This window comes from Lathyrus oleraceus, chromosome 1, assembly GCF_024323335.1.
Source record: "Lathyrus oleraceus cultivar Zhongwan6 chromosome 1, CAAS_Psat_ZW6_1.0, whole genome shotgun sequence".
Taxonomy (NCBI): Eukaryota; Viridiplantae; Streptophyta; class Magnoliopsida; order Fabales; family Fabaceae; genus Lathyrus; species Lathyrus oleraceus.
Genome location: NC_066579.1, coordinates 462338332 through 462354741, shown reverse-complemented (window position 1 = coordinate 462354741; position 16410 = coordinate 462338332). Strand labels below are relative to the sequence as shown.

Below are 16410 nucleotides of genomic sequence, written 5' to 3'. Positions count from 1 at the left end.
AATTCAATTTCCCCCGCATCGATCATATCCTGAACCTTATTCTTCAATGACCAACAATCGTTTGTATCATGCCCGGGGCTATCGGAGTGATATGCACACCTGGCGTTGGGATTATAACGAGAAGAAGTAGTGTTGGGATTCGTAGGAGGATCTTTGAGGGTAATCAAATTTGCCTTTAGCATGCCCTGCAGTGCCTGTGCTAAAGTCATATTGATCTTGGTAAACTGCCTTCTTGGCTTGTCTTGTCTGTGCTGGAAGTTTTGAGACGGCGGTGCTGCAATCGTAATTGCTCCAATGGTAAGGTCACGATTTTTCTTGTTACGACCCTTTTGACCGTACACAACATTTGATTCGTTCCTCCCCTGGTAGGACCTCTTGGTGCTTGCAGAGGTAGTCGCCTGTATCTTTCCACTTCGAATGCCGCTTTCAACACGTTCACCTGTCAGTATAAGTTCAGTGAAACCCGATGAAGAACTTCCCAGTAGATGGCTGTAGAACGGGCCAGTCAATGTACTCATGAACATGTCCACTAACTCTCGATCAGTCATGGGGGGTTTAACTCTGCCAGCCAAATCTCTCCATTTTTGAGCATACTCTTTGAAACTTTCTTTAGATCCCATAGTCATATTCTGCAACTGTAGCCGAGTATGCGCCAATTCAGAATTATACTGGTAGTGATTGTAGAAAGCTGTCACTAAATCAGTCCAGGTGCGGATGTTAGAGCTCTCAAGCTGATAATACCATTCCAACTGTGTGCCAGATAGACTCTCTTGGAAGAAATGGATCCATAGTTTCCTATCAGTGGTATGCGGCTGAATCTTTCTCACATAAGCTCTCAGATGCATCTGAGGACAAGACGCACCATCGTACTTAGTGAAAGTGGGGATCTTGAATTTGCGAGGAATGACCACATCAGAGACCAGTCCCAAGCTTTCGAAATCCAAACCGGGCGCCTTCTGACCCTCCATAGCTAGCATACGTTCTTCCAGCAACTTGTACTTGCCATCTCTTGGAGAGTACTGTTCCTTCTCATAATCTTCATCGTCATCCTCAGAGTTGAAGAGATCGACATCCTCTTCTCCTGAATCATTTTCTGTCTCCTCTTCTTGATCCTTCGGAAGTCTAATCTTGACTCCCGCAACCTGTCCTTTAAGCCTTCTTCCCAGGTTAATGTAACTCACAGGTTTCTTGTCTTTCTTCTTCTCGAGCAAGAGAGTTTTCAGTTCTTCCTGCCCCTTGGATAAGCTCAGCATCATCTCCTGGAATTGAGCATTCTGAGCCTGGAGATCTTTGACAGTTTGTTCGAGGTCCATTTTTTTGTTTAGAAGGAAGACCGTGAGAATATTGATCTCTTTAGGATACCTGTTATGCAATGTTATGTTATGTTATGCAATGTATGAAATGTTTTCAAGGACTTTGGGAATTTAACTTTGCGTAAACCACCAAAAAGAGGGAAACTTTTACTAATAATAATTTTTTTCAATGTTCATTACAAAAGGGAATAATAATAAAAATACAATGAAAGCTCAAGTCTCCCAGGGGCGACTTCTTTTTGGGCGAAGATATGCATTGAGTCTTCGTTCCTCATTAAGCTGACTGGTAAGTTCTAACACTTTCTTCCTTTCTGCAACGAACTGAGTCTCAAAAGTATCCCTTTCCTCTCTCAACTGGATCCAGGATCTCTTCAGTTCTTCAACATCGGTAGGCATATCTGGATAAGGAATGATCTGAGAAATACCTCCTTCAACTTCTGGCTCAACAATCAGTGGTCCGACTGCAAGATATGGCATGCCAAGTTCACGAGCTCTTGCGCGTACCCATCTGAGATAAGGTTCCATAGGAATAGAGTTTTTCTTCCCTAAAGTACTTCTTTTCACCATGCCCCAAGCTCGTACAAACTTTTGACGGAGATCTTGAGAGTCATTGTCATAGTCAAACACAGTGCTTTGAAGGATTATTTCATATGGGCCATCTCTTCGAGCATAACCAAACTGACGTAGGGCTAGAGCAGGATTATAAGTAATACCTCCTCTTATCCCCATGAGTGGTACGTTAGAGAATTCTCCACAACGGTCGATGAGGATAACATTTTCTCTAAGATTGGGACACCAATAGATGTCTGAATGGGAGAGCGACATTATCCTTTGAGACCATTTCAAATTCTGCTCGTTCTTCAAGACTGATTAAGGAAGGTGCGAAATAAACCACCTAGACAATAAAGGTATGCAACACATGAGAGTCCCTTGCCTTTTCATAGTACGGATGTGAAGGGAATGCAAAATGTCTCCAAGCAAGGTAGGCACAGGGTTATGGGTGAGGAATATCTTAATAGCATTCACGTCTATGAATTGGTCTGGATTAGGGAATAACACCAAACCATAGATTAGTAATGCTAGAACATCTTCGAAAGCATGGACATTCGTAACCTTTAAGAATTCTCGGGCCTTATTTATCAGAAACTTGGCAAGTAAACCCTTAACTCCACTTCTTGTTACCCAATTAGTTTCAATGTCGGATTTGGTCAAGTGTAGAGCCGCGACAACTTCTTCAGACTTCGGAATCTTTTCTAAACCACTGAAAGGTATTTGATCAAGGATAGGTATCCCCAACAGCCTGGAGAATTCTTCTAACGTGGGCACCAACTGATAATTTGGGAAGGTGAAGCAATGATGTTTAGGATCGAAGAATTGGAATAGAACTCTCATCATATCTTCTTTGAAATCAGTGGTAACCAAATTGAGGAGATGACCATGTTTCTTGATGAACTGAGTCTGATCAGGAAGTTCTGACACTAAATCCTTTAGTTGAGGAAAGATTGCTACAAAATTGATCCGGATGGTCTTCCTGGAAGCCATAACCTGTTTAACGGAGCAAAGCTAAATCCCTAAGTCCTTGAAATGGTTATCACAATGTCATGATGTTATGATGTTATGATGTTATGATGTTATGATGTTATGATGTTAAGTAAACAACAAGCACAAACAAGTCACACAACAATCATTCCTAGGTTTTAAGGCTTGCATGAGTTCCATAGGTAAGTACCCTCCCCACTGAAGTTTGGTTGGCTCAACCTGTCCTAGAATAGTAACCGGGCTCTAGAAGGATCTTAAATCATTGACCTTTCTTTAAGTCCACTTCAGTGCAACACCAAGTGGTTGACCGAAGCTTCCCTAAAGTCCAATCTCAAAGAGTGTAGTATCGAGTCTCAACCAACCTCAGTCGGAACCGAAGTCAGTTATCTCACTACTTTCTAATGGCTAGGATGAGTCAATTAGGGTTCTAAAGGTCTGGTTAATGCTTTAATGACACCACGCGGAAGCCAAATTTTTCCTCAAGTAAACATGAGGAACATCAGGACATCCAAAGTGTCACATTAACCGTAGCCATCATTTTGACCATTCCAGTATACGCCGGATAGTCGCGATGATCTTTTGCTACTTACCTAAGGTACACTAGATCCGGGTGTAGGATCTTTCACTCAAGCATAAAATACCCAAGCAATCCCTTAAAAGTAAATCAGACAATTTAAATAAGTGATCTTGTTTTTAAGGTAACCTCTCTTTAATAGTCCCCAGCAGAGTCGCCAGTTCTGTCATACGGTGAACTGAATTGGCGTGTTTTTGCTTTGGAAAGCAAATGTCGCGGTTAGCAAGAGTCGCCACCGACTTTTCTTTTATCCAATGAGGAAAGGTGGAAAAGAACAGGAAAGACCTTAATTAGATTTTGGGTTCGGGAGGTACATTATACAAAGGGAAGGTGTTAGCACCCTTTGTATCCATGGTTATCCATGGGCTCTTAATTGCTTGATCACTTATATTATTTTTCTTGTCTGAAAAAGTGTTCGTGAATTGTTTAGGAAACGTTTTGAAAAAGAGAATTTAACTTTGTAATGATTCTCGTATGAATGTATACAAAGTGGTTATCTCGTTTAGTTTTGAAAATGGTTTAGAAAAATATAACTCAGTAATGATTCTAGTATGAATGTATACCGAGTGGTGATTTTCTAGTATTTGTGAAGTGTGAAAAGTATTTTTAAATTGTGAGTAAGCAACTAAGAGTTATACCTACCCCAGGTCTTGATGGGCATTTCCTATCCTTGTGAGGGTAAAACGGTCCTTATTATTGAGAAATAAGTAGTTTTATCCTTTGGATGTAAAAGGGTCATCGTAGGGTCATCGATTGGTCATTGAAGGCAACATTTGTAAGGATACCTTAGCATTCGGAGGGACGATCATCATTTAACCGTAAGCTACACCGAAGGGTCATCGAGGGACAAAATCATATATTCGAAAGCAACATCCGAGGGACTATGATTTATTTTATAGGGACATGATGATTTAATCGAAGGGTCTTTGCTAAGCGTATCCCCACATTCGCGGGACATGACCATAATACCGTAATACCGTAAAGCAACAAAGAGAGGTCCAAGATCACATATTCAAAGGCCATATTTTACAATCAATTAGGTAATTAGGAGGAATCCCCCACATTAAAATTAATACATTAAGATCAATTAAGCAATTTAGGGTGGATCTTCGCCATAAAATTAATACATTAAAATCAATTGAATAATTCAGGGTGAACCTCCACAAGGGTATCCCACAAATAAAGTGGAATACCTAACAAGCAATCTTTTCCTGAGATATGTGAACCTTTACAAAACTCAACAAAACATGTCAGAACACCAAATCAGGGTGCAATCGAGGATTGCACCACACAAAAAAAATCACAACAGTAAATAGGGTCGGGTAAATGATGCATGGCTATGATAAAACATGAGTGAAAAATCAGAACAGCAAAATCAGCTACTGTCACGTTCGCTCCTGCCTCGCCTAACGAAGGCGTAGCGAATACTCGCTGCATGCTCGCTTAGCGATGTGCTAGCGAGCGGCTGCGGATGCTGGTTTTGATATCAGTACAATTTCAACCAATTTTATGCCTTATGGCTTTCATTACAGCAGTTATATGGTTAATCATTTAATGTATTCATGTACATACTAAAATTCCCATGCCAAACTTAAGATATTTTCATAAATTTAATCATAATGCCATACAAATTAAGAACATAAGGCAGTAATAGCAATGTAAACCTGTTTGCAACTGAATTGCGACTTCGAATCGGCAAACCGGATTGAATTGGGCAGAGGTAAGCCTTGATGCCGCCGAGTTCCTTCAGGGTTTGCCTCCCGTGAGTGTTAGGGTTCGCTTGCTAGGGTTCTCCTTTCTCCGTTTTCGTTCTCCTCCCCTCCCCCTCTTCTGACTGAGGTCTTGGTATTTATAGTGATTGTGGTGACCTAATGGGCTCAGAATGAAGCCCAAAAATTCTGATGTTCGCAAGCTTCGCTAGGCGAGCGTGTAGCGAAGGTTCGCTAGGCGAAGGAGTTGCTCGCCTAGCGAGCAGGCCAGTTTGGGCCATTTTCTGGATTGGGTCTGTAGTGAGCTGGGCTTTTGTTCCTTTAAGGTTAGTGCCTTGCAGAATAAGTTGGAGTGCTTTGAGAAATGTTTTGCAAGATTAATGGGCAAATTTTGGGGTATGACAGCCTCGTTCCAAGATGATATTTTCTCTTGTAGAAACTCTCCTAATATAGTGAAAATCCCATGGCAGAAGGTGGAAATCTCCAAAACATCCCTGCAGCTCAAGCCCGGTGAAAAATCCCAAAAACCGGAAAATTAGCATTTTTGGCTGACACGGTCGTGTCAGCTCTCTGCCTTATTGTTTCTTTGCTGACACGCCCCAGGTAACCTGACACAGGTGGCCGTGTCAGGCCACTGTTTTGGGCATTACTTGTTCTTGTTCTTCATTCCTCTTGACACGGCCTGTGTCAGGCCTCATGAACTGAGAAATCTTCTCTTTTCAAATGCCGAAACTTTCCACTTTCTCGCATTTAGTCCGTTGGATCTTCTCTGTGGACCTGGAGGGCATAAACATGACAAACAAAGTGTAAAATCACGAAAACACAAAATAAAATTGACTATTAATAAAAATGCTTAAATAACTTACGAGAGTGAAAATTAACTTTAAAGGTACCATAATGCATAAACAGTGTCTCAAAATCCTTGGTTTCTTGTCGGATAAGCAACTAAAACATGGTGAAAATAGTGACCAATCAATTACTCAGAGACTTGGTTGGTGACCAATTAGGAGCTGTTATTTTCCTTTAGTCTGAAAGCTCATATCTCTAAATCTAAGATCATGTCGGTGATAAGATCTTTGTATTCCGCCTAATTGTCACTAGTAGTGAACTCAAATTTTAATGCATGCTATATGAGTATGTCGCATGGTCCCTCCAAGACTATATCTGAGCTGCTTCCTTTAATGTTAGAGGCATTTTCTACATGCACCACCTATTATGGGGGAGACTCCATGTCTACTGATGAGCTAAATTCCACCAGAAAATATTCCAGAGCTTTTGACGTGATGTTTCCCCTTAGGACATGTTGGATGTCGTATTCTGAGATTTCCACTGCCCAAGATAACATCATCCTCGCCAAAATATGGCTTCTTTAGGATTTGGTGCATAAGATAGTTGGTCTTCACAAAGATATTGTGACCCTGAAAGTATGGTCTCAGCTTCCTCGCGGTGATGATGAAGGCTAGTGCTAACTTCTCAATATTGTGATAGCGATCCCTAGAGCCTCTGAACACCTTGATTACGAAATACACGAGTCTCTCTTTGTTGTCTATCTCCTGGATAAGGAAAGAGCTCATCACATGTTTGTGACAGAGAGGTAGAGGAGTAGTGGCGACTCTTCCTTCAGGCGAGTGATGACGGGGGGAGATTTGAGGAAATGCTTTACCTTGGTGAAATACTCCTCGCACTTGATGGTCTATTTGAATATCTCTTTTTTATTTAAGGCGGCGAAGAAAAAGAGGGCCTTGTCTCCCAAACAAGAGTGAAAACGAGATAGGGCGGCAAGGCGGCCTGTAAGTTGTTGTACCTATTTTACATGAGTAGGACTCCTTAGGGTGATGATTTATTAGCATTTATCCAGACTGGTCCAGATGCATCTCCTTGTCAACATGAAATCTAGGAATTTTTTCAACATGGACCCTGAAAGAGCACTTAGAGAGATTTAGGCGCACATCATACTTCCTAATTAACTATAAGACATCCTCCAAGACTTATGCATGGATGCAAACTTTGATAGTCTTAATTATCATGTCATCAACGTAAACTTTTAGGTTCAACCATATCTGATGGGTGAAGGCAACGTCCATGAGTCGCTGGTAGGTGGTGCCATCGTTCTTGAGGCTAAAGGGCATGACATTGTAGTAATAGTTTCCATAATTTGACGTGAAGGTTGTTTTAGGAGCATCTAGGGGTTCCATCCATATATGGTTGTATCCTGAGTATGAGTCCATGAAACTCAGTGTGTGTTAGCCTGATGAGCCATCGTTGAGGCGATCAATGTATGGCTGCGGGTATGGGTCTTTAGGATATGTGACATTCAGATCAGTGAAGTTTAAACACATGTGCCATGTGATGTTAACTTCTGGTACTAAAACCATGTTGGCCTGCCAAGGGGTATTGTGTTTTTGTGATGAACCTGGCATTAGATAGTTTCCTCACCTCTACATCAATGACAACCATCTTCTCCTTGCACAATTTCTTCTTTCTTTAGGCAACGAGTCTGGAAGCAGGATGGATGGAGAGGCGATGTCTTAGTACTTTTGCTTCATTCACCAGCATGTCGAGGATAGCCCATGAGAATAAGTCGACGTTCTTAATGAGTTATTCGACTAGCTCTCAATCCTTCTCCTTAGAAAGTGAAATGCCTATCTCCGTGACCTAATGGGCAAAAGGGGCCTATCTGGACCTCCTTGAGGTCCTCGATGGACATGAGCTTTTCTGCTTAGGAGCTCAGTCTAGGGTCCCAACACTCTAGATTAGTATTAGGAAATTCATAAAGGGTGGCATTAACCAAGGAAAGATCTTCCCAGGCAATTTGTTGGTTTCCTCAGATTGTAAGTATCCCCTCCTCCCCCCCGGAAGTGAATAATTTAGAATCAAGTACAGGGTGGAAAAAAAAAATACTTCTAACGCGTTAAGGGTGGATCATCTAAGGATGATGTTCTACGATGATAAGGCATCCATAAAATGGTAATTAACATCAATCACTCTAGTGTCAGCGCCTTGACACATGTGGTCTTCAAGGTTACATGGCTCATTATTTGTATGTGTTCGCCTGATTAACCTCATCAACAAACAACTAAACCTTTTTATGTCATTAAGGTCAAATTGTAACTTTTGGAAGGAGTCTCAGATCAGGACGTCAGTGAAGCTACCAGGATCTATCAAGACGCACTTGATATCCCATTTTCCTGTTGCATAATGATGACCAATGGATCATCATCATGAGGGTTGATGTTGAGGGTGTCTTCCTTGGAGGAGGTGGTGTTAACTTCTGTCATCCCTAGGGTGTTTCGGGGAAGGCAATGGATATCATATTTGCTGCAAATACTTGTCTTGCGTATTTCCTTTGGGAGGATCTAGAGCTATCTCCACCAGAGAAACCTCCAACAATGGTGTTCGTGTTATAAGATAGAGTTTAGTCAATCATATTCTAGGGGAATATTGAGGGAGTTAAAGTATGAGTGTGACCCATGTTAGTTTTATCGAGGCCCCACTGTGAGCCTCAATGTACTGGTCGAAAAGTATAGGTGTGTGTGTTCCTCCTGCAAAGGCAGATGGACTCACATACTTTAGTAGGTTTATATAACAATTTTAGGGTGATTAGGGATTAAACACGGTGACGAGAAGTCATAAGCTCTTTTCTCAATTTCTCACGTACTGCTCCAACTTTCTAAAACTCTCCTAATCTCATCATATAACTTATTTATTTAACCTAATTTTAACTTACTAATAATTCCATATTGACCCAACTTACTTCTATTTCTCACCACTTACACCATAATTTCTCATAATTCTATTTGTCACCCAATTCTAAATATTTGTCATTTTCTATTTATTTAATTTATACTCTACAATTTCACTTAAGTAAATCAATTAAAATTATAATCACTCCCTAAACCTCCCATACCACATATTATCATCGAATAATTAATTAAAAACATATTAAACCATATAAATAATTAAATAAATCATAAAATTCAATTGAATAAAATTGAATTCAGAGTGTTACATTGAACAACACAACTTAATAGTTTTGAAGGTAATTTAAAATTATAAAAACAACATAACTTCAAAGATATACCATTAAAGAAATAGTTATTTAGGGCATGGGAGGTTGTTTGACATGAGTCACAATGCACTAAATATGTTTCTGAATGATTAGAGCATGTTGTGTAAACTGAATACAATTGTGATGTATGATATCATAAAGACATAAAGTAAACCATTCATTATTTCATATCAAGAAACTTTGCTATGATCAAGACATGGCCACAACAACAATATTGTACACACACACACTACTTTAATATCTTATCCTTCTTATGCAACCCAACTTCATTTGTTCCTTTCACAAGGACAATAACTCATGGCAATTGCATCTTAAATTTCTGTTTCAATGTCACATTTTTTTTAGTACAAGTAAGATGCATGCATATGGTATGGTACTATAGTACTTTGGTCCCATTCAGTTTATTCCTTAAATTAAATCCAACTTTGAATAAGTATTGGTTTTAAGAGGAGATTCTTTGTGCTGTTTTCATTTGAAATGCATGCTTTGACATTCCAAGAACCTTCTGCATGCACTGACTCTAAGAAAGTTATAGAATCTAGTTCCTTCCTTTTGGGAAATGCATCATCTCATGTTCTTCCTTTCTTTGTAAAATAGTTTTTTTACGGATTAATTTGATGAAGAAGAATAAAGTTTCTCAAGAACAAAGCAAATTAAAATTTGTAATATAATACTCTAGATGCTGTGAAATTGAACAATTTCAACATTGTACAAAGCAAAGTAAAATTTGTTATCACATTATAACACATTATTTAATCACAATTTTAAATGTAAAGTTAATAATATTTTTACTTATGATTAATATGACATCAGTGTTAAGAAAAGATATGTGTATGAAACATTTTCCAATGTAATATTTGGATCTGCTTCCAGTGCAGTAGTTTTTTATCACATCCCAATGCTATATTCACCCTAAAAATGGAGAAGCTCCAATTTATAGGACAAGACAAATTCCTCGTGGGAAAGTATTCCATTGAGGATACAAACACATACTAAAAATATACTACTACAATTTTTCTAATTCTCTTTAATTCTTTAATATTTTTTATTTTAACTAAAATAATTTCTCTAATGATACATAAAGAATATAGATTAATTCCATAAATATACCTTATATAATAAAAGACTAAAAAAATATTTGATACGCGTGTGTTTAAATTATCCAAACAGAACCTAATTTGTATGAGTTCTCATATATTAATTTTTTACCAAAATCACTAAATTGTGTCTGGAAGAACCAAGAAAAAGAAAATGAATTGTGAAGTGTTAATGTCAAGTGTGAAGTGGGAAAACAAGACAAGACATAGAATGTTTGTACATAAGAGAAACTAGATTGTTTGCACTTGTTGGAATTTATAGGCAAACACAAAGCTATACTCCAAGTAAGTAAGCACAATTCTAACACCAACAATAAGGTCCTAGGTCCATATAACATAGACAGTGACTCTTCAAATGGCATAGATTAGTGGTGCATGTTGAATTGAAACAATAGCACTCTTTTCAATGACATGAACCTTGTGAATGAATGAATCACTTCATTCAATTTCACTCTTTTCCATGTTTCTTTTTCTTTTTCATCAATACTAACATTATCCTCACTTTTACTTTTCAACCCTCTCTTTAAGACTATTCCATTCATTTGTATAAATATAGTATTAAATTAATCAAACTTAAAAATACCATTTTTATTGATAATTGGTCTGTGCTGTATAGGACAAAGAAAGAAATAAAAGGTTGTTCCATGCAATGGAATAATTATATATTGATGATTCAAACTCATCATTTATTAATAATCAACCCATCATGACTTTACTTGTTACAATCTCTGAATTTTTCAGGCACATGTTTTGTAATTCCAAGGTCTTATTACTAAAAGAGAGCTTCAATATTGTGACACTGTCAACCTGTTGATAGTACATTACACTTTGCTTTGCTTGGGAACACAAACTCATACGATCACTAGATACTACTCCTACACACACTTGCATTTAATTTATCATTTATTCTTCAACCAATCAAATTTTCACACATGCTACACAAACACCATGCCTTCAAAATACCTACACTATCATAAACTAATCAAATTGTCTTTTAAGTTTAAAAATACAAAAAATAATGTTAATGTTTGTGGCAGCAAAACTCTGGAAAAAAAATGGGACGAGATGTAATACCGACATTAGAGAGCGCATGTCTAAATTTTTTGTCTGTTCCGCACTGAAATTCAAAAAAAACAGACATGCCAATAAACGGACTCATTTTACACACTTAGTTGAAACCGACGAGACTCGTAATTATAAATACTGTGACGTTTAAATTAATAAAAAAGTTATATATTTGATTTATATAAAGATTAGATATATTAATTATTTAATAAATTAAAAGAAAGATGTCAATTTTATTTACAATATTGAGTCCCACTAGCCACTATATACTGTTGGTTTGAGAGAGTCTTAGTGGCAACCAGTGATTCCATCTTTTCTATTTTTTTCAAAATAAAAATATTGATAGCATAGTTCTATGGTGGAAAGATATGCATTATGATTCATTGAAAGTGCAATTCCATCACCTCTCTCATTCAAAGCAATAAAGAACACTAGTAAAAGAGCTACTATACTTTGATTTGATTAAAGCTAAAGGGTATTTTTGTCATAAAAAATATCTAAAGAAAAAAAAAGCATCATCAACTTTTACTTTTGATTATTTCTTAACAATTAACATAATCTAAACTTTAAATTTCTGTTATCCAACGGCTTTATTTAAAACCAAAACCAAAACCAAAAAAAAAAGTTGATGATTTGTTTCACCTATTTAACCATTTTCATAAAACCATTTCTTTCCTTTTTCTTATTATGCTTTCTTCTTTTTCCATAAAGCAAAAATATAGATAACAAACAAAGTGATATATGTAGCTATATTCATCTTCTTCTTTGTTCTTTGCTCTCAAAGAAAAAGTTAGTAAAAGAAAGTTAAAGAGAAAAAAAAGGAAAGGTTTAGCTTATTCTCTTCCTTGTATTTCAAGACTCTTTCCCTTTGAACATGTTTGATTCCATATCCATAACCTCTTCTTGTACACACACACTTGAAGTTTCTCATATTCTTCTCACTTTTCTTCTTCTTCCCTTTTTCCAAGTGTTTATAACACTCTTTCATCTCTGTTAAAACAAAAACACATTCCAAAATGATTCCATTTACCTTCATTTTCTTCACTCTGTTTTCTGTTCTGTTTTCCTCTGTTTTTTCATCCTCCTTGCTTACTGATTTTCATGCTTTGGTCAATCTTAAACAAGGTTTTAAATTCTCAAACCAAGTTCTAAACTCATGGGAAGGTCCAAATTTCACTACAGTTTGTTCTTGGGGTGGAATTCAATGCCGCGAGAGTCGAATCGTCTCGGTCGACTTAACCGATTTGAATCTGTTTGGCTCTGTTTCGCCTTCAATCTCATCACTTGATAAACTCACACACCTTTCTCTAGCCGGAAACAACTTCACCGGAACCATTGACCTCACAAACTTAACCAATCTTCAGTTTCTAAACATCTCCAACAACAATTTCAGTGGTAACATGGATTGGAACTTCTCCACCATGCAAAACCTACAAGTCCTTGATGTCTATAACAACAATTTCACTTCATTGCTTCCATTAGGACTTCTTACCTTGAAGCAAAATCTCAAACACTTGGATCTAGGTGGTAACTTTTTCTTCGGCGAAATCCCGAAAAGATTCGGAGAATTCGCTTCTCTTGAGTATCTTTCACTGGCTGGAAATGATATCACAGGAAAAATCCCTGGTGAGTTAGGAAATCTAAGCAACTTGAGAGAAATTTACTTGGGCTATTACAATTCCTTTGAAGGTGGAATTCCGAAAGAGTTTCGAACTTTAACAAACCTTGTTCATATGGATCTTTCAAGCTGTGATTTAGATGGTTCAATCCCAAAAGAGTTAGGTGAATTGAAGAAACTCGATACACTCTACTTGCATATAAACCAGCTTTCAGGTTCATTACCAAAACATCTTGGTAACTTAACAAACCTTCTCTACCTCGATCTTTCGAGCAATGCGCTCACCGGTGAAATTCCATTGGAGTTCATCAATCTCAGAAATCTCAAGCTGTTGAATCTTTTCTTGAACAGGTTACATGGTTCTATACCTGATTACATTGCGGATTTTCCTGATTTAGACACACTTGGTTTATGGATGAACAACTTCACTGGTGAAATTCCATATAAACTTGGTCTCAATGGGAAGATTCAAGTGCTTGATTTGTCTTCTAATAAACTCACTGGTGTTATTCCACCTCATCTTTGTTCTTCAAACCAGCTTAAGATTTTGATTCTTCTTAACAATTTTCTCTTTGGTCCTATACCAGAAGGTTTAGGAACATGTTATAGTCTCACTAGAGTGAGATTAGGAGAGAATTATCTTAATGGAAGTATTCCTAATGGTTTTCTTTATCTTCCTAAGCTAAATTTAGCTGAGTTGAAGAACAATTACTTGTCAGGAACATTGTTAGAAAATGGTAACGGTTCGTCTTCGATTTCTCAATCTCAATCTCAGCCTGTTTGTTTACAACAGCTTGATTTGTCGAACAATGCTTTGTCTGGTCCTTTACCGCATTCGCTCTCGAATTTCACTTCACTTCAAATACTTTTGCTCGGCGGAAACCAATTCTCGGGTCCGATTCCGAGTTCTATTGGAGGACTTAACCAAGTGTTGAAGCTTGACCTTAGTAGAAACTTGTTATCCGGTGAAATTCCGTCCGAAATCGGAAACTGTGTTCATCTTACCTACCTTGACATGAGCCAGAACAATCTTTCTGGCTCAATTCCGCAATCGTTTTCGGATATTCGTATTTTGAATTACTTGAACTTGTCTAGAAACCATTTGAACCAGACCATACCAAAGTCAATAGGAACAATGAAAAGCCTCACAGTTGCTGATTTCTCCTTCAACGAATTCTCCGGTAAATTGCCCGAATCAGGCCAATTTTCGTTCTTCAACGCGTCCGCGTTCGCGGGGAATCCTAAACTATGTGGCTCTCTATTGAACAATCCATGTAAGTTGACAGGAATGAAATCCACACCAGGAAAAAAAACCAATGCAGATTTCAAGCTGATATTCGCGCTCGGCCTATTGATGTGTTCTTTAGTCTTTGTTATCGCGGCCATTATAAAAGCCAAGTCATTCAAAAAGAATGGTCCTGGTTCTTGGAAGATGACTGCTTTCAAAAAGCTCGAGTTCACCGTTTCAGACATCCTCGAATGCGTGAAAGACGGCAACGTGATCGGAAGAGGAGGCGCAGGGATAGTTTACCACGGAAAAATGCCAAATGGTGTGGAAATTGCAGTAAAAAAACTACTCGGGTTCGGTGCAAATAGCCATGATCATGGTTTTAGAGCTGAAATTCAAACACTTGGAAACATAAGACACAGAAACATAGTGAGGCTACTTGCATTCTGTTCAAACAAAGAAACAAATCTTCTTGTGTATGAGTACATGAGAAATGGAAGCTTAGGTGAAGCATTGCATGGAAAAAAAGGCGCATTCTTGAGTTGGAACTTTCGGTACAAGATATCTATTGATTCTGCTAAAGGACTATGCTATCTTCACCATGATTGTTCTCCATTGATCCTACACAGAGATGTGAAATCTAACAACATTTTGTTGAGTTCGAATTTCGAAGCACATGTTGCTGATTTCGGGCTAGCAAAATTCTTGGTTGATGGTGCCGCATCAGAATGCATGTCTTCCATTGCAGGATCATATGGTTACATTGCACCAGGTAACTTCCTTCTCTCATGTATCTTTTCTTTACTTTTTATTTTTTTACAACGGTTAAAAGTCACGCATATGAGCTAGTATTGAATATATTTCATAGGAATAATTTAGAAGAATAAATAAAATTCGTTAACTTTGTGCATGTGATCTAGTATCATGTTATTAATAGTGTGATTATGATTTTAATGATGACAATCCATGAGATAATTATAATGATTAAAAATCTTTAATCATGTTGCTTACACAATGATAAAGTGAGAGGAATGTGTTGAAAGAATGATGAATACAAGTGTTAAGAAAAAGAATAGTTTTGGAAGACGATAAAATGTTTTTGCAGTGGTGACTGAGACACTGCCCTTGGGACCCAATATACAGGGGTCAATCTGACATTTCATCTCTCCACTCCACCCATTCTTGTTTTGTTTTTTTATTTGCTAACTTGTCATAATTTTGTCTTTAGAGTCAACTTTTGTTCTCAAACATTCTTAAAATAATTTGGTTCATGTTGATAAATTACAGAATATGCATATACATTAAGAGTGGATGAAAAAAGCGATGTGTATAGTTTCGGAGTAGTTCTACTAGAACTTCTAACTGGTAAAAAACCAGTTGGTGATTTTGGAGAAGGTGTAGATCTTGTACAATGGTGCAAAAAAGCAACAAATGGAACAAGAGAACAAGTTATCGACATAATCGATTCAAGACTCATGGTTGTGCCAAAAGAAGAAGCCATGCACATGTTCTTCATTGCAATGCTATGTTTAGAAGAAAACAGTGTTCAAAGACCAACCATGAGAGAAGTTGTTCAGATGCTTTCTGAATTTCCAAGACAATCTTCTTCATGTTCTTCATCTTCTAGTATTAATCCACCAAGCAAAAACTTAATTCAGAATCATAAATTACCTTGTTCTCCTACTTTTAAACATGATCTTTTGGTTTAATTTAATTCAAATCAACTTTCTTTTTTTTCTTCTTTTTTCAAGTAAATTTTAATGTTCATTATATATATTTTGGCTTTGAGTTTTGCTTAGAATAGAGAGATTTGGTAACTAAAGGGGTGTAGGAATCAATAATTACTAAGGAGTGTTCTAGGTAGTTAATTAGGTTGATGAATCCTAGTTCTTCACTTGTATTTATTTTATTTTGTATAATATATATACATGTCAAAGTTGATTATCCTAATATTGTTTGACTTCGGTTTCTTAAAAATAAAATTATTACATCCTCTTTATATTTTAGTAAATCAAATATATTTCGACCACAATTACATTAATTAATCTCCCTGAATCGATCAACAATATTTAGAAAGTAAGTAATACTTTCTAAATTGTTCCATCAAAGGATTGCTTCATCAAAAGGTTTGAAATTGAATACCAAAAAAAAAAAGGAAAAATTAATTAATTTACGAAACTATTTCATAATTAGAATTA

The 16410-nt window shown here is 37.2% G+C and overlaps 1 protein-coding gene across 1 annotated transcript; it reads left to right on the top strand.

Annotated features, from left to right (window-relative positions):
* Positions 1 to 12058: 12058 nt before the first annotated feature.
* LOC127086007 (leucine-rich repeat receptor-like serine/threonine-protein kinase BAM3) lies at positions 12059 to 16162 on the top strand. Its single transcript, XM_051026653.1, has 2 exons — positions 12059 to 14984; positions 15500 to 16162. Exons 1-2 carry the CDS (start codon positions 12383 to 12385, stop codon positions 15919 to 15921), a joined length of 3024 nt encoding a protein of 1007 aa, XP_050882610.1. The 5' UTR covers positions 12059 to 12382; the 3' UTR covers positions 15922 to 16162.
* The last annotated feature ends 248 nt before the right edge of the window (positions 16163 to 16410 follow it).

Coding starts and splice junctions, on each gene's coding strand:
- LOC127086007 (XM_051026653.1), top strand. CDS start 12,383: ATGATTCCATTTACCTTCATTTTCTTCACTCTGTTTTCTGTTCTGTTT. Junction 14,985..15,499: donor ATATGGTTACATTGCACCAG/GTAACTTCCTTC, acceptor GATAAATTACAG/AATATGCATATACATTAAGA.